Raw genomic sequence first — 19,694 nt, 5'->3', positions numbered from 1 at the left:
CTTAAAACTGGGGGAAAAAAACAACCAACCAAACAAACAAACAACAAAAATACACAGCACTAGCATAAATGCTTTGTTATATGGGCTGGATAAATATGTTAAATGCCATTGTAAGTAATATCTGAACCTGATAACATCTGTATTACTGGTTTATTTATAATGAGACTAAAGAGTATGGAACTATAGGTTCCGATAGCAGCTTTGTGGAAGGGTGAGGAGCTCCATCCTTTGGATTATGAGGTCTTTCTCTGGACGAGAGGCTGATGGACAAGGGGAGAAGAACAAATACACAGATGTAGTGCTTACTCATTTTGTTTGAACTTAACTGACTTGAATGCTTTGCTATTCATAAGTTCCTATCATCAGATTTTCCATCAGTTTTAGCTCAGTTCAAAGGTAGTAAAGTTATCCTTTCAGTATCTTTTACACACAGTGCCTGCGCCTGCTGTGTATCAGCTATCAGAAGCAACTTAAATTAGGTCATGGCCAAAGATCATATGCCAAAAAAAAATTCTAGTGTTGCTTTATAAATGGAGGAAGGCAGAAAGACTTTTTAGACATTGAGGTCAAGAAACCTTACAGAGACTCATTTACTCTCTGTAAACATTTAACAGAAAACTATGCCAACAAAGGGAAGAAGTGGCAAAAGGAGTTGTTTCTTAGCTCCCAGGAACCTGTTTCTTCCATTAACACCTTATTAATGCCAGGCAGGTGTTTCCCAAGGACACACTTGGCATTAGCAAGTCATTATGAAGAGAAACAACGGAGAGTCCTCTTTCCAACAGCCAAGAAATTATAATGGTACCTAAGAAAGGGCAGAGAGAAGAGCAGCACATTCTATTGCAACTACAGTTTTTCACTTTTATGGTATATTTTACAGATAAACTATTTTTCCTTAAAAGAAAAAGCCTCCAACAGAGGCTTCCATACCTAGTATGAGCAAAACTAAATAAAGACCTGGCAAAATGCTGATTTTTGCCTCTTTGAATGCATCCTACCTAGTCCTTGAAATGGTCCTGAGCTCAGAGCATGGTGTTCTCAGCTACTATTGATAGAAACCAAACAAAAGATAAGAAAAAAAACCAAGCCTTGAACATTAACAAACTAGAGATTTAATTTTCATTTTATTCTGAAATGCATTTCAGCATCTGAATGCCACTAGGCTCCCAAACCTAGTTCTCCACTTCCATAGCACGTATCCTGTGTGCGATCATATCCTGGGCAAAGCCTTGGTGACAGTTCTCTGCAGCATGCCACTTCTTAACAGGACGACTCCCATGGTAAAAACACCATAACTAATTCACTATTTCATGGCCCCTTTTAGGGTAAGGTCAAATAACTAGAGAGTTGGTCCTCCTCAAATACAAGTGATGCTTGACACCAATCTTCACTCAGTCACCTTTGTGCCAGTTAGGCTAATACCAATGCACTAATGGCCAGAGCATGCCACTGAGGCACAGACCAGCGTTTCACTCAGTATGGTTTCTCAGGCTGCTTTTGAAGTCTTCGTATCTCAAGACACAGAGGTTTACAAAGTTCCTGTGCAGTGAAGAACAGTCCCCCCTCTTCTGAGCAACCAAGCAAGGTGGACAAGCAACCTCAAACATTTTCTGTCATTCAGCTGAAGGACAGATACAGATATCCACATGCCCTTGCTCCTGCTATAGTGATCCAGGTATTAGGTTCTTCCTTACATTATTACTGATAAAAAATGGACGCTGTAATGCCCAAGGAACAAGGAGAAAAGCTTCACAGAAGCTAGCACTGTACAAAAGCACACACACACACGCACAAAACCCAAATCCACCCCAGACCCTTTTTTTCAGTGAAAGCAATCAACACTACACAGGTAAATTGAGATTCTTACAGAAAACAGATTCTTTACCCTTACAAGAACAACCATAGGACTACTCTATTTTCCGACTTACAGGAGTCATGAGAATAACCTTATCTTACAGAAAGTACACACTTATCATTCTGATCTGTCACTCTTATCCTACAGTCATTAAGAGCTCCCTAAATTAAACCAACAATGCCACCTATGGGTCTGCTACCCAGACACTAGTGCCCATCAGCAGAGTTCCAGATGGGAGCTCCTTGCCTAATGATGTTTTTCTGATGGAGATTTAGCAGGTTTGGATGCTTCCTATAGCTGACCTAAGTGACCTCCCTATGAAGTTTGCAAGGATTTGAACGTCTTATGCAATTGTCTTAAAAAAGGCAAGTCAAATCTCTGCTGCCAGTCATTTCGCTACTGACGTTACTCCCTGTGTGTATTTTAAAGCTGCTCAGATATTTTCAGTTAACTTCAGAAGTTAACTGGAAGATGAAAATAAACTACAATATATTTTCAGTTAACTTCAGAAGTTAACTGGAAGATGAAAATAAACTACAATGCAAGAGAAAATGCAAGATAAACATCAGGACAGAAAATAGTTGTTTCAGGTACCTTTAAAAGATTATCTACAGTTCCCACCCAAGTTTTACCTGAAATGCTAAATAATACTTTTGTGAAGTGTGCCACTGTGTGGTAACTAACATCTCTGCAAAACCAATTTGCTTCACAGCTCTTCTGTCCGCAAAACGCCAATGAGCCAGTGCTCATAGCTGCCCAAGTACCGGGAAAAGCTTCTTCCAGCAGAAGTGTCCTAAATGCGTGCAAATAACGCATGCAATGTACTTCCCTCGAGGTACATTTAGTAATCTATGGTCAAGGCCAAAGTTACTAAGAGCATTCTTTCCTCATACTTTGCTTTATTTATTAAAACCTCCTCAGTATTCTACTTGCATTTTTCTAAACTTAAAAGTTACTGGCTCCAGAAGAAATAAAAGGATACGCTGATTTAAAACAAGCAGAAAAATATCTCAAAACAAGAAAACACATACTTCTGGCTAAACAGCAAGTTGAAGAAGCCCTATCCATAGGCATTCTTTAACTTAACTGTGAAAATTTAGAATTAGGAGAGGCATAGAATATGTATGAAAACAAATTACACATACTCAATAGTACTGAAACATATTCAAAGCACATATATTAGCAATAATCAGCTGTGGCACTAAATAAAAATTTTGAAAAAAACCCAAAAGTGGAACTCAATAACACTGTCAATAAAAAATTTCATTCACTTTCCAAAATTCATCAAAAAACCCCAACATTGTTCAAATGTGCTTACAAACAATTTTACACAGAAATAATAAAACTGATTACCAAGATCACTGTTATACTTCTTTCGTCTGCAAAGGTAGAATATCACCCAGTTCTTCCATTTTGCCTAGTTTTATTTTTAAACTATTGAATTGCTTTGAAAAGGTTTCGTTTCATTAGAATTCAGAGTCTAGTCTACACCAGGGAGTACATAATCATTTCAATGATGAGTGAGCTTTTTTTGTCACAGGCAAATAAGAAAATAATAAAAAAAAAAAAAAACAACAAAAAAAAATAGGATATTTCATCATAAGAACATACTAAGTTTTGTTAAAGGACTATGTCTGAAAAAATGAGTTTTTACATATCACCTTTTGTGTGGGACAAGTTATAAAGTTTTTACTTCCAGCTCTGGGGGCCAGTTAAACACAAGAAAAGCCAACAGTGAGAAACGACACTCTCTGGGAGCACGGAAATGGTTCCTGGGATGCTGTTCAGAGGTACTCAGAAAGATACTGTTGCTCTGACCTTCCTCCATGATATTGTAATGGCCACAACCATCAGGCTTGAAGAAGGACTTTTGTATATACTACCGTTTTTAAAATCTTCTTGTATGCTATAGTTTATCTTTGCTGATAAGGTTAAACAATACCTCAGTTTTAAAAGGCTATTCTGTCTAACACTGGTTAACAGCTTAAAAAGGAGAGAACTAATGTATCAAACATTCTGGTTTTGATGTTAAGACAAAACTTCTCTTTAATGCATTTTGAGTGTTAACAGGTGTGAGTGCATTTTATATATTGAGAAGTTCTAACTAATGTTACTTCTGGTTGCCTTACATAACGTTATAAATGGTTAAAAAGTGAGAAGTGAGAAATCCCTCACTTCATACATGTTTAATTTTTATTTCAGGTGAAAGTAAAGCTGTCCCTATCATATTCTGTATTCTGTCTCTAAGAAGTTTTTATTATTTTTACTATAGCAACATTTCCCATCTTTTGTTTCTAAGAATAAGGGAAACTGAAAATACTAACCAGAAACAATGGTCCTGGGAAGAAAGCAGGTCATGTTTTTTAACACAAGGATATTATTGTTCCGGTAATGCAGCAAAATGTCCAACAGAGGGCGATAGAGACCATAAATTAGTTAGATGCTTAAATTATCTGACTTTAAAAAAAAAAAAAAAAAAAAAAAAGATGTGCAGGTAAGGAAGAGCTACCTACTACCGAGATTGGATAAGCTTCACTACTTGAGAAACATTTTCAGTTAACTATAAATGCTGACTACTTTTCAGAAAAATATTCTCCTAAGCACCACACAGTACAAAAATTATTTGATTCCCTAATTATTACATCCTTCAGCTACATCCATGTTCACCCTAGTGTACAACAACATTGTTAAGTAAAATGATTCTATTTATTTTTAATAGTTTTGCTGCCTATACAAGTGACAAGAAAGTCTCAGAGTCCAAGGAGACAGGCAATATATTCAAATTAATATTCATTTGTGTATCAGATTAACGCATCCTTAAATCATAGGGAACATGAGCTCTTACATATGGAACAGATAAAAAAGGAACAAGATAAGTAATTTATTTTAATATAGACGAATTTATCCTGAAACATAAAGTACTTTTAAGAAGAATGAAGCATATCTCATCTGACATAACACTATCAGCTTCCCTCAAATGCAAACATACTATTGACTATTTGGAGGTAAACCTCCACCAAAGACTTACCGTTGACTTCCTGAACTTGAACCATTGAAATCACTGGAAAAGGAATAATTGTGTCAATAACAACAGTGCTTTGAAGCACTGTGAAACTGGAATACTGTATTTTCCTTTAGTTTACACATGTATCTCTGAATACTCCCTCAAATACTAACTCACAACTTTAAAACAAAGAAGAGTGTGGTTTACACGCATGCAAAAACTCACTGTAACTATTGCGTGGTCGAACAGGGCAAGTCTCTTTCAGCTGACGTCCACCTCACAACTTTACCGAGGCTGCGAGTCATGAATAGTGAGTGAATTGCTACAGACCAAAAGAACTAATCCCAAGAAGCTGGACAATATCTGAATTCAGTTCCTCTTCAGAATAAAAATACAAACCTTTTAATATTTTAGCTGGATGCACCTCCCAAAGCCTCCAATGTCCAGCCTCTCACACAAGTGCAGTTAACACCACCACGTATGAGGGCTCTGCCAACTCCCTCAGCTTCTCTCAGCTCACACCCTCATTCTGCCTCACTGTACTGAGAACTGCTACAAAGCCCTCAGAATAACAAATGCCTTTACCTGCTTTATCTTGGCTTTCTCATGGTAATTTATTGCTTATAAGGCACTGAGCACCAGTACAGAATGGGTTCTGTTTAACTGTGAGAATGATGGACCACATCACTTCACTGAGCATTAAGTAAGCATCACTGAGGAACAGTTTAAATAGACACCGAGATTTTGATTTTTAGGTCTATTTTCAACGCCATAGGAAAATAGAAAGGAAAAAAAAAAACCAACCCAACCCAAAAAAAACAGTACAGCCTAGGAACTTCCAGCCTTAGGAGAAGATCTTACTGCTGTCTACATCTAATGGGAGGGAGGATAACAGAGCAGATGGAGCCCGATTCTCGGAGAAGTGTAGTGCTAGGTTGAGATCAAGGGCCCAAGCTGCAGTATGGGGAATTTCAGTTGAATTTGAGGAAAAAGATTCCACTGTGATGTTGCTCAAACACTGGAACAGGTTCAAAACTCAACTTGGAAAAGGCCGTCAGAGCTGTCTTATAGAGCGGGCCCTGTTCTCAGTAGGGTGTTGAACGACATGGCCTTCCCAGGTTCCTTACAACCGGAATTACTCTACAATTCTATCAATCCCAAGTTACGTATTCTCAGTGAGGATTCATGACCTGCTGTTGTTTATGTGCAGCTTTGGAAAGTGGCATTCTACATAGGCAATGGGTGATTTTCAGAATTCAAAATGCTTTTCTACTAGGCTGCCAAACACTGCCCTTCCTTTCTGTTCCAGACCTCCAATACAAACATATCAGTATACACTTTTGTAACTGCACAGCACTGGGAAAATACAACAGCTGGTATACTAAACCTATTTTTCGGATTTTTGAGTCATAGATCAGAACTGTAAAACAAATTTCTGGCCCTTTCTGAATTGGTTTGCAATCAAGGAAAGCTTTAAAGAATAATCAACTTGACACAGCTCCATCATCTACAAAGGAAACTCAAAGCCGTGGCCTTGCTTGCACTAAGAAATACAGAGCAGAAAGATACATGGCATTGTGCAGATGTGCACAAGTAAGAGGAATCTGGACACGCAGAGGAAAAGGTTGTAATCATAAGTGATTTCCTTTGGCAAACCAACTATTTAAACTGAACTTGACCTTTCACTATTTGAGTTCATGAGTCACATCTGACCCACTTCTGCTTCTTTTGCCAACATACACGGGAACCATCAGTCAAACAACAAATGGCCCTTGTTAGGAATTTATTTCTTCCACTAGCCTTACTTGAAAGATTACAAGCTTTTTTTTTCCTAAATACCATAACATTTTGTTTAAAACTGCTACCATCTTGCAGAAAGCAGTGTATTTATTCATTAGAAAGGGAATCTACACAGCAGACTGCAAAAAGTCAACAGAGTAGCTCCTTCTGAACCCTTGAAAAATAACCATTCACTCAAGTATTTTCTAAGGGAACATCACTGCTGAGTAAATGGACAGCCAGTAAGACCTGATTCCTAAAAAAAGCAAACACGGACCAATTAGAAAAGTTACACTAACACCAGCTAAAAAGTAATCAAAATAAACACATAATTGAATAAACCATTACGTTGCAGACTGAAAAAGTATCTCCACTCTAAAGTTTAATCAAAGAAAGATATTATATTTCTCTCCAATCTCTTCCAATCTTTTTGCTCTGATTTTTTCATGGAATCTCTTCCATAGAAAGCTAAATATGTGGAAACAGCTCACTGAAAGTCACCTTAATTGTGGCCAGAAGACCTTCTGAATCCAGGCTTTCAGCATTCCGCAGTTTGTTCTCAGTAGAAAGAAACATTAGTTAAGAAATTAAAGCTGTAATAATAAAATTTAACATTTTTCACATCTACCTCAAAAAAAATAAAGTTCAAGACACCAGTACAGTGGTATCAGCCTCTAAGAGAACTTAACCTTGGCAGAGAGAGCCCGGAGGCAGACCTGCTCGAGCCAGCAGCCGTACCTTGCACTGCCCTGCCACACAGATGGCAGTCCCGTTCTGGTCACAGGGTGTCCCATCTATCACCTTCTCAGCTTGTCGCACGTAGAACCGGTAGCCTATCGCACGGCAATTCAGCTCACACTTCTGACTTCCCTTCACTGTGGAAAGAGACAGAAGTCCCCGTTAAAATGACCATGGCAGTAGTTTTGAAAAGGAAAAGCCCATTGAAGTAACACTGAGGTTTAAGAGGAAGAAACAAGTAGGCAAACTGAATGCAATGTGAATGACTACATCAAACAAATGGTGATTAGCAAACCAACTCCAAGGTAAGCATTCCAACATACCATACGGAAATTTAAACAGTATCTGTGTTTTTAATGACAGATATTTTCCTAAATGACCAAGAGTATTTTTAGCTTTATAAAAATTTTGCTATATTTAGTCTTCTTAAAACATAGTAAGATGTTATGACAGTTCCTAAGTCCTAAGCGTCAGCAAAGTTACACTGTAATCAGAAAGATGTGCATCCAGTTAGGCTCACATACAGTCACCAGTCAGTTCACATCAAATGCTAACATTTAGCATTAAGCAGCACATAAAACAAGCTAGATGCATATATTTTTTAAATCCATTATCTTTTCCTCTTTATTTTTACAAGTTGCACTTTAAGCAACTATTCCTTAGTTGAACAGAAAACTAAGAAAAGAAGAACTCAGATTTTTAAAAATATATAAAACACATCATTATTCAAAACCTCATGATTTCTGTTGACACGCAAGAAACAGAAGGAAATCAGTCCAATGACCTCTGGGCCAGAGGAACACAGAAGACAAGAAACAGTTATCATCTCTTGTGAAAATCTGTTACTTAAACAGATAGAGCCTAACACTCCACATATCTTAACACTGTCAAGTTTGTTAACACATTTGTGTCATCTTTCTATTTCAAATAATCTGTCAGGTTGAAGTTGCACACAGTTCATTACCCCATTTGCCAACTGAAATAACAATACCTTCAGTTTCTTTCCAAACGAGATTAGCACTGTCATGTAGTGGCATTGAGGGACAAACACAATTCCTTTTTCTTTTGGCAATACTTTCCTTGCTGCCATAACCAAAACCTAAAATTCCCTTGACTTCACCAAGCTTCAGCTCATACCCTATAGCACAACTGAAAGCCGCTATTTAATCTGTCAAAGGAGACGCTACACACCACAGTTAGCTGCCAAAGCACAGTATTGCCGGGATTTCCTACTTCACTTAAGTGTATTTTTTAATCTTCAGTTAAGATGTAACAAATAGCCAAAATAAATACATGCAATTATTTCAAATATATATTTTACATCTGTTTTCTATAAAAGTAACAAACTTTCAGCTCAACTTAAGTTACCTCTGTGAGGACAAAGGATTAGTACAGACCAATTCTGAAATTTTGATCTTAGATTTCCCCTCACGCAGCTATTTAATTGCCACTCATATGCATCATCTATTGCGTCTGGCAAACTTTTGATAAAATCCTCAAAAACCTCTACTAATTTTAAGTGAGATCAAAGATCTGATTACCTAGTTCCCTTTTTGCAAGCCATGCTCAACTAGGTAATTTTTCCATTGTCTGCTTTTTTAAGACAGATTCACTAGCTTATCATTCTGAAGACTTGCTTTGCTTAGTTATTTAAAAAAAAAAAAAAAAAAAAGGAAAAAAACGAGGTATTTCCTGCAGTTCAATCTCCAAGTATAACAGTTAGTTTTAATGATAAACTGAGCGTTATTCTTAGCAACTCAGTCACCTCACACATAACTATTTTCAGAATTCTCAAATAAATATAATCCAGCCTCAGTGATTCATTACAATTGAAATCACCTTGTCCTTTTCTCTGTCAGAAAATGTCCTATTTTTACAACCTGCAACACTAGCTATCAAGCAGCACCTCTGCAGTGTACATTTTCTTATCTTCCTATTCCCTAAAATCAAGTCAAACTAGCTGTGTAGGGTTTTGGGAAAAGTCCTTATCTTCTATGTTGATTTCCTTCACTTCAATGTATCCTGAAGCCTCACCTTTCTGTACTCTTCCTCTTCCTAATATCTCTCATTTCATTTTGATCCTTTAAAATAGTTATTTTTTAAATTCTCAGTTTGCCTTCTAGATCCCAAGAAAAGTTTTATGCTACTCAGAAAGATGAAGAAATGAACTGCTGAAGCATGGTATTTTTTCCTAGGCCTATCTCTTCCTTTATTTATTATTTGATAGGTAAACCGACTGCATTGCTACTGAAACATATTAACAACCACAAGAAGATTGATCTTCCTTGCACTGTAAAACATGACTCCTACTTCATAACTTTTGTCTTTCACTCTTTCTTATTCGGAACTGTTCCTGCTCATACAAAAAGAAATATTAGAACAGCCACAGGCTTTGACCAGTACGAAAAAAAAAAAAAAAAAAAAAAAATCAAGCCTTAACAATAAACGTACACCAGAATAAAACTTTATATGAGCACCTCACCCTATAGCCCTTTGGCCTTTGATATTCAGACTCTTTTGATGAGCAACTGCAAGGCACTGCCTTCGTTAGTCATATACCAATTACTACTACCTAAAGACATCCCAGATGTCAAAGATCTGAAAAAAACTTTCATCTCAGTAGAGCAAAATCTGAATTGCCGCTACTGAATGTGAGGCATTTCCCATAAGGATTTTATGTAAGAATTGTGTAGTTACTATGCAGAAGAAACACATTTTAGAATTCCCTTGTAAAACAAGATACCACACTAGTAAAAGCACTCCACTGCTTATTAACCTCACATGTATCTTGACACCCTCCCTTACCCAGTATTTTGCCACAACTCTTGAGCTTTTATAGTTCAAGCTGTAGGTCAAGCTACACTATTGGCTTGGCAACTGGACATAAAATGTCAATTAAACAATGAGCTGTGAAGCGATTGATTCCACACAGGCAACACATTTTAGTACTATGTCATCTGATCCCAGACTTCACAAAAGGATCTATCTGACCTCAGGGAATAGAGTAAGGCTTCTAGATGAAGACCTTCCAAACTAGCTGGCAGCAAGACACATTTCCACTCAAAAATGGACTCTTTTTAAGGGTGACAGAGTTACTAAGCCAGTTCACTATACAGGTACAATTTTACTTGTCCTCCTAATGTATTTGCTTTTCATTCTCGTGCCCACCTTAGCCAACCAAGTCTTTGCAGAAATTCTCACCTTACTCTACGTTATTAAATGGTGAACTTGGGTGAAATTTAATGCTCCCACACAGGGTCTGCCAGACGTATTCATTATTGATTTAATTGAAGGAGGTGCCACTAGTAAATAATCCTGGTAACATGTAATGCTTCATTTTCATTTTACTGACTGAAAAAGGATCTAAATAAAAAAAAAATCAGTACTTTTCTTATAACGTCCTCACCCAACTAGCCTTAAGTACCTCAAGGATATCCTGGGCTTGTCTAAACTGCTAGACTTGGGAGTTTTTCTCAAGTTGAAACTTACCTTCCACCTTTCCTTATGTGAAACAAGACCCAGATAAGCGAGAATGGGACCGCAGCACAGTTCTGCCACCTCCCACTTCACCAGTAGGGGTACTGAGACCTCATGGTTAATTCCAAACGCCACTTGTGCTGCACCACAGAACAGATACTGCAGGGAATCTACCATAAATGAATCCTTTTACATGTTCTACCAGGACACAAAAGCCCTGCAGATGGACACTAATTTAGAAATCGTTACCCTTCCAGACAGACAAAACCTGAAGTCTGTCACTACCAGCAGTAACACCATTAAGTACAAAACCCAACCTGCTCTCCAGTAAATTTGTCTATTCATTGATGCACTAAAATTCACACACGGAACATACTTTACATTGCATGTGCACTGACAAATATGTGTAAAGCTGGAAAAAGAGGAAACGTGATTTTCTGAAGTGCTGTTTATCAAGTTCACACAGTAAGCCATAGTCAAAATGAATGCAAGAGTAGAGGAGTAGGGGCAACCCATACCTTAATTTATAGTTGCTTTTATTCTCCTAAGAGTGATTTAATTGATCAAACTGGAATCTCAATTAAATATCAATACAATGAATTTCCTCTAAACAGCCTGTTTAGAATCACAGAATGTTTCGGGTTGGAAGGGACCTTAAAGATCATCTGGTTCCACCACCCTGCCATAGGCAGGGACACATCGCACTGGACCAGGTCGCTCCAAGCCCCATCCAGCCTGGCCTTGAACACCTCCGGGGATGGGGCAGCCACATCTTCTCAGGAAAACCGGGGCCAGCGCCTCACCACCCTCACCGTAAAGAATCTCTTCCTAATATCTAATCTAAATCTACTCTGCAGATTTCAGTGCAGTACAGGCTCGAGAAGAAAAATTCAACTATGCAACCCACCCACCCATTATTTAAAGGGAAAAAGAGGGATTTAGATGTTACTACATTACAGCCTATGGCTGGAGCTCAAACTAGGCCTTCAGCAGCGTTCCGGGCTGAGGCCTCTCTGCCGCCTGGTGAGGGCCAGGCCGCAGCACAAGCACAGGGAAACCCTCCTCCCCCCGGGCTCACAGGCTGATGCTCAGAGCAATCCTAAACTCCTTTTAATCCCACAACTAGGAAAACACAGGTTTGTATGAGCCCATGACATGCTCCCGGCACAAGGCGCCGACAGGGCTGGTCAGCTGCTGGGGGAAATCCCCGGCATCGTTACACTGCACTGGAAACGACGACTGCCTCCTGCCCTCGCCTGCCGCCTGGCACAAGAGGTGAATCAGCCCCTCTGTGCCAGAAATCTGCCAAATTTTACTCTCATGCCGCATCGATCTTGGCCCTCATTCATTTCATTAAATGAAAGTGTAAGAAATTAATGTCCGCAAAAACACTCCGCCCAAATCTCAAACTTGTGAACGTTTAAAAAGGCAGAAAGTCACCATTTTGGAAACATTCCTACTTGCAGACGCTTTTGAGTAGATCTGTTTGCATTTCATTAAGAAAGAATATTTCCAAATGTTAAAATTTTACTGAAAGGAAGTTCTCCAGCCCAATTAAGTTCATTGTCCTTTATGCTACACAGCGGCAGCCCTGAAAGAGCACGGCTGGCAGCAGAGATCCCCCAAATGAAACTCGCCGTCCCTGGGTGCCGACAAACCCCTTAAGAACAGGAGGGAGAGGCCGCACCAGAGCATGTGCCAGGGCTGCTCGAGGACTTCATGTCAGCTATTCCCTTCCTTCAGCTTCCTCTTCCAAGGCATTCCTCCACCTTCACCGACCTGTGGCCCGCGGAGATGTGGCAGGCAGGAGAACCGGCGCAGCGGAGGGGCAGGCCCGGCTGGCGGCAGAGCTACTCAGCGGTGAGCTTGAAGAGATACAGAGAGAGCTCAACGGGCAGCTTGCCAGCGCAAGGAATTTCAATCTAATGATATTCTTAGGAAAAAATGTTACGAGAAAGGGCATTCCAACAGCAATACATTTGCTAAATAATGTATTCAGCTGTTCAAAGGGAAATTAAAAATAGCCGCAGAACCAAAAAACCCTAGGAAATAATGTGCAAATCAAATCAAAATGCAACTGGTCAGTAACCTAATGACACTGTGTACAACCGTACACTGACTGCCCTTACCAAAATGCAGTAAGTTCCTCCTTTCTGTTTCAGCCCCCGACACTGCAAGCTGCTTGGACACGTACGGTGCCTCACTGCACGCACACTAACTCTCCCACCACAGACAATGCAGTTGCAGGTGCAACCAGAATAAATGATACAGCAAAGAAACTTCACCTTCCCAGTGCCATGAGGTAGGGACTGGAACGTTCAACCTCTCCTTGATGGTTCCTCAGTCCAAATTTAATTTAATGTGAGATTCAGACTCCCTGTTGTTATCTATGCAGCAGTTCTAGTTCTCCACAGAACATTACAGAATGCTTTTACCATTTGTCAGTTTTTGTAAGTTTGCCTAAACATCTAAAAATAGTTAATAACAAGCTCTGCAATTTGAGAAACATGCCTTGAGGGTGCCCATAGAGAAGTGGCATGCACACTCTTGGCAAGCAAGTATCACATTCATGCTAATACTACATTATGGGATTAAGCAAATTTAAATTAGGCTGCATTCTGTGTGCACACTGCCTTGTAAAGGCAACTTCAGTGCTTGTCCGTAACGAGCCAAGATACACTCACCCACGATGTGTCAGAACCGATTGTTCCAGGAACAAGTTGTCTCCGCATAGCTCAGTTATTTTCAGGGCCTAGCTTGCCACGGGCTGTAATTCAGTATTTACTCATGATAAAAGCTATGAATCTGCTTTACAGGCAGTGTAATGGGGCATAGCAGACACTGGCAAAACTTTTAAGTGATGTGCTCGTGTCTATCCATGTAACATCCTCTTTAGTTAGAGCTCACCAATGCTGTGGGATTTTGGTGACAGACTTGCAGGTTACTGACACTCTCGGTTACCCCACCAAAGCCCGTGGGGCCGAGAAGGACGGAGGGGACAATAAGGAGCCTGGCACATCTCAGGTGCCTGTATCCAGTATACATCTTAGTAAAGCTATAGTAAGTCTACAGGCTGATGTCATCTAAATAAAGCAGTGGTCTCCTCCATCAGGAGATGTAATTCAGTAAGCACTATATTCACTAAGGCAGAACTTACAGTTTTGTGAAACCAAAGTTTCTGTTCTATTTGCATATAGGAAGTGCTTCAAGATACGCATACACAGGGAAACAAAGACGGGTCCAACACACTATGAGCAGAAGTCTAGTCCTTTTGGACACTGCAGTGGCTGTAAGCTACACTGCAGACTTTGGAGTGATACACCCCGCCAGACTCAGACCCAAACCTAACAGTTCCGCACTCAAAACCATCCACCAGTGCTCACCAGCAGAGCTTGGCAAGGATGACAAGTGGTGGTGTCATACCAAACGTAGGTAACTTTGTTTATCCAGCTTTCCACAGAAAGGAGGAAAATATGTAGGAAACAAAAAATACACGTTCCCTACAAAGCTTTTAAGAAAGCAGAACTACTTTATTTAAGGTTTCACTGTTTAGATTAACAGGCTCTGTTGGCTTAGTTATCAGTACTGGAACATTAGTTGAAGTTTTGCCATTTAGCAGTGGAGTCTATCAGGTCCACAACAGAAAACGCATCCTGAATCAGGCTGGGTTTCCACCAAGGGACAGTTACATGATTTTGAAGTGGCCAGAAGGAATAATGCTTTTTACAGCAGTTACCTGGTGCCAGATTTCTAAGTAACAACCTGCAAACATTTTCCAGGAAATCATTATCATGCAACTACATTTGGTCTTTCCAACAGAAATACTAATGTGGTTGCTATCACATCTGTTTTATTTGAGTCTTTTTTGATACTTTGTCCTTATTAGGCTTGGGAACATCTCTTGACAATAACCAGAAAGGGTTGTGTTTATTTTTTACTTTGTCCCTTTCAGTTTTGTTAACTTCTTATAAACTTTCGTTACTCTGGCTCGGATTTTTTTTTTTTTTTTCAAAAATAATTTTCCATTCTTCATTCCAGTGATGGAGGAACATTCCTCCTTTTTTTTTTTTTTACTTCCACTTTTCATTTTCTCATGTAATAAAAAATTTTATTACTTCACCTTGTCTCAACAACTTAATGTATATTTATAATATTTTTTTGCACTGGGGTTCAGATATTAAAAAAAAAAATAGCAATCAAGCTTTTATAACAAATCTGCAAGTACATTTCAACAAATATGAAGCCAAAAAGGAAAATAACATTCAACAAACTCCTCATCTTTACCTGAATATACCACAGTTTGTTCTACTTATGGATCCAGCAAGTCCTATGTTAAATAGTCACGGTGAACTACTGCTGAGTAGATTCAGTGAAGATTTTTCTTCAGTGAACAGAAATATTTCTGAAAGGCCCCAATGTTCCATAATCTTGTCTGCATATTTAGTGTTTATGGCAATAAGAAACTTGCAAACATTGCCACATTTACTCCAATTTTCCTGGTTTCTCCATTCCTCCCAAATCCCTTTGTCATTAAAAAACTATTAATGACACCTTATAGATTTACTGTCATCCAGTAAAAATAGCTGGAAAGGTGATTAATATTCCCCAATGAAATTAAAAGAAACCAACTACAAAGTAGTAATTAATAAAAACACACACATTCAAGTTTCTCTTGACCAGCTGGACATCTGGAAATCAGCAAAAGGTCTAAGTTTGATGTACTTTTATGAAATTTCTTTTTATTCTGACTGCCTAAAAATTTGTCTTAACATAGTATGAATGTTCTACCTGGGTCCTGCTGTTAAAGGAGCGGAATGTAGGTATTTGGAAAGTTGTGATGTTTAATAAAAGCTTCTGAACTGTCCACAATGAGCTCAGTCATGTCTGCCATTCTGAATTACTTCTACAAGAGTGAGAAATCCAAAGAGCTGCCACAACAACCTTCGAAGTTTTTTTTTTCTTTTTTTACAGTATGTATAAACAGTGATAACTCCTACAATGAGGGATTTTGCACAGTAACATAACCGCTCTAGGACATAAACATCAGGCATTTACCCCGTGAATGGCAGAAGATAATTGTCACAATATGTTCTTTTCTGCTCTGGTTACAGCTTTTACAGACACTGGGAAAATCCTGCAAATATAATTATTAACCCATAATTAAATAAAGCATCTATAAACAACTGTGCCTGCTTCAAATCACAGCATATTGCAAGGTGGTAAATCTTTCCCAGTTGAGGGTACTTCTGTATCCTCTGATCATGGTGGAAGTCTGGTCAAAAGCTTTGGGAACCCACAACACAACTCTCAATTCCTTGCCTCTGCTGATTCTTTGCTAACAACGATTTTCTTCAATCAGTGCTCAAAACTGAGCTTTTCATGTAAAGTTTAAATCAATACATACACATTTGTCTACAAAAACTTTAAGATGTGGTCACTGGTAATAATTTAAATCTAAACTGTAGCCATCAATGTGCTGTTGGCCTCAGTTTAGCAAAGCACTTCATCGAGTGGTTTATGTAAGTACCTGAATAATAAGTGCTGTTGGCATCAGTAAAGCTGCCACAAGTTATATGTTCAACAGTGGCTCAAGGCCAGTACCCCTCTAAATGACAAGCCCAGGTAATGTAGTTTCTTCTAAAGACCTTAGTTTTTACTGTGTTGCATTTGGAACTCTTTTCTGAATTTAAAGGAAAAAAAAAAACCTCCTAAAAATGCCTGTTTTCACATCAGCCTTTCATTTGTTAAGCAGTCAGAATCCAGAGACTACCATTTGTCAGTCACTGAAGACACTGGCCACTGGATGTCTCCACTGCCCTATGCAAACATAAAGTTCTCTGTCAGTGAAAAACAAGTTTTTTTACAAGGCATTTATCTGCATTTACAAGACAGCACTTAAACTTTGCATACTGTGCACAGCAGCCACACAGACATGCCCTCTCTGGCCCTCACGAAATGGCCCCAGGAGATGGCAGTTTCATGTGGACTGCACTTCTGGCGAAGCTTTGAAGAACAGCTGCCATTATGTAAAATCCAAATTATTAAAATGTTGCTAAATAAGTAGAAGAAAACCAAATAGTAGTTACTTAAGCTCAAACCTTTTTGCTTCCCTTTGCATCCACCAACAACTAAAACTGTATCAGTAAAACCCTCATAAGATGATGAGTGAAGAACTGTCCAAAATGTCAAGCACGGGTGCTTCTAAGGGGTAGGGAAGTTTTCTCCTCACCATTTTACTGTTTTGCCAGTGTAACTAGCTAATTAATGTAAATCTGATTAAATCAACCATTTAGTAATCATCTGGTTTGGCATCCTCTAGAAACTGTTTGTTGAAGATGGGCTATTAGGATTTCATGGAAAATGTCTTCACTGGCAGGGATATTACATAGAATTTATTAGAAATAAAATGAAAATATTTAGGGAACATATTATTAAGGCCCAAAGTACAGAGAAAAAAAAATTGCAACTAATCTAAACAAACTTGTTGGTTTTTTGAAATTCTGGTACTCATCAGAGAAGAGAACCTGCTACATGCACTGCAATTTCTCATCTGGAAAATAACATAAAGGGCTCTGTGCCATGAAGTGCTGACCACTTCCCGAGGGAGGCTGAGAGTTATCAGTCCCAATGGCTATTAGCTTGGGATGTTCTGAAAGGAGCTCGATACTGCTTTAAAATGTGAAAGAACTGAGTATTTCTATTTGACTCTATTAGAATCTTACCTGCATCTGAAATCTCAGCTTGCATCCATATCCGTATTTTGAAATATGATTCTATTTCCATCAGCACACTAGTAGCCAAAAAAAAATTTGCAACTGTAAAATTGTTGCAACAGTTAGTAAATATACCTCCAAATCCTGCCGCCTTCAGACTTTCCACAGAGCACTTGGCCATTTTTATTCAAATCAGTTCTACTGAAGAAGGACTTCATGTCACACTTCAGAATAATAAATGCCAAAGGTAGACGGGAAGAAAGGAGATTCAAGTTCGGGCTTGTGAAGCCCCCAGCAACATTCCAGACAAAAGCTTTCAGTCATCTCTTAAGGGAGTATATTTACGCTCTCAAAGTTAAATGTCTTGGAAGTCTCTCTCCTATTAGAATATGAACTCCGTATTTGAACACTAAAAACTCCCGGAGTAATGCTTTTCATGAACAGACCAGGAGCATAATATCCCGATCTCTGGCATATAATAAAACTCCTAACAAGGATCCACAGAAAGTCTTGCCCCATGTTTTGTGTACCAGTGGAGTTTTCCTGTAAACTAATGGCAGGCTTTTCCATATGTAAGGAGTCCCTCCTCGCTGCAGCGCATCCTCACCTCTCTTTGGCATGGGGGTAAAAAATGAGCCAGCAGTGGAAGGAGGGAACACCGTATGCCGCTGCTTCTTCCCATCAAGCTCCTGGACAAAACGAGCCAGCTCTCACTGGCTCGTATTGTTGCATGATTGCCAACAAATCTTTATTTTCTTTCTTAAACAGAACCTGCTCTGAGAAGTCGAGCTTGCTTCTCTGAGTGATTTAGCTTGGGGCGGGGGGAAGGAAGAAACCTAACATTTTATCTTTGAAAATAAAAAATTTTACATCATCACTTACAAGATATGATGACACAATATCTTTTTAAAATTTTGGTATATAGGAATAAACTTTCATTTTACTTTAATTACACAACTCAGGCAATAATAATCTTTTCAGTCATCTCAACCCACATTTTTTTTTAGTTTCTTTAAACAGACTGAATTTACCAAAATTTCCCAGACAAATCATTTTGGATCAACCCATAACAATCCTTATCTTTCCCCACCTCCTTGCCCATGCTTTCTCCAGAAGAGGCAGTGACTCTGAAATACATCTTTTTTTCCACAAATCCAGTTTCTGGACTGATTCACATGCTGCAAATCATTTCATATCTCTCTGATTGATAACCTCGTCATTTACAGTTTTCAGTGCTGACATGCACATGGCAGGTTTGATGAATGCAGACTTAAAATCCACTACCTACGGTTGGACAAACTAAATGAAGTTACAGTTGATTCGAGGCCAGGCTGGATGGGGCTTTGAGCAACCTGGTCTAGTGGGACCAATTTGCTTTATTGAGCAATATTATTTTCTTTAGAAGCAAACTGTTGATAAAACAAGCTTTTGTGAAAAGCTCCAGCACGTAGACAAGATGAGACTGTCACTACAGAGGACAGATGGTATGTGGACTCTTCAATGGCATGCACCTGTGTATGCTGACGACATTACAGAATAACTAAAGGGGAAACACAGAGAGAGGTGTAAAATCAGGGGCCGGAGGGAAGACCCAGTAAATCAACCTGATAGCCTCAGAGCCTACAAAAAAGCCCAGACGTTATTTTGCTTGCCTGTGATGCCCAGTCACGCTGCTGGGGAGCCAGGGATACCACATAGTCCTGAGCCGGACATGCTGGTCTTGTCATGAAATGTATCGCTACTATACCAATCACCTGTGTGTAAATTAATGCAAATATAAATATGGATAATGAACTAATTTTTACTTATATTCCACTGAGCCGTTTTCCTGCTCCTGTACACTAGAATAAGCAACGCGGGGAAGCACTCACGCCTGACACAAGCACACAAGGGCCTTGCTATGGAAAGGTCCGAGATCGCCCTTTCCCAGCTCCGGAGAGCTGTCCCTTCTGGCACACAGGAGGGATTTGCAACTGAAAGAAAGCATCTACTTTCATACTCTTTATACACAGGATCCTGAGCACATGCATGTAGCGATGGGCAAAGCAAGAGAGGAGACTAAATCCCCTTTTTTCCAGGGTTTGTAACTGAGGATTCTTTGCTCTGGAACAACATCAAGAAATTACTG

General features: G+C 39.1%; 1 protein-coding gene across 1 annotated transcript in view; it reads right to left on the bottom strand.

Moving 5' to 3' along the window:
* Nucleotides 1-19,694, bottom strand: part of THSD4 (thrombospondin type 1 domain containing 4) — a 289,380-nt gene that overhangs the window by 170,952 nt on the left and 98,734 nt on the right. The window contains exon 6 of the mRNA XM_082488552.1: nt 7,377-7,513. Coding sequence (XP_082344678.1) covers nt 7,377-7,513 — 137 coding nt within the window. The remainder of the gene's footprint in view (nt 1-7,376; nt 7,514-19,694) is intronic.

The sequence above is a fragment of the Vanellus vanellus genome (assembly GCF_965231255.1).
Source record: "Vanellus vanellus genome assembly, chromosome: 11".
Classification (NCBI taxonomy): Eukaryota; Metazoa; Chordata; class Aves; order Charadriiformes; family Charadriidae; genus Vanellus; species Vanellus vanellus.
Note: the sequence above shows the minus strand (reverse complement) of the source record. Positions and strands in the feature narration are given on the sequence as shown.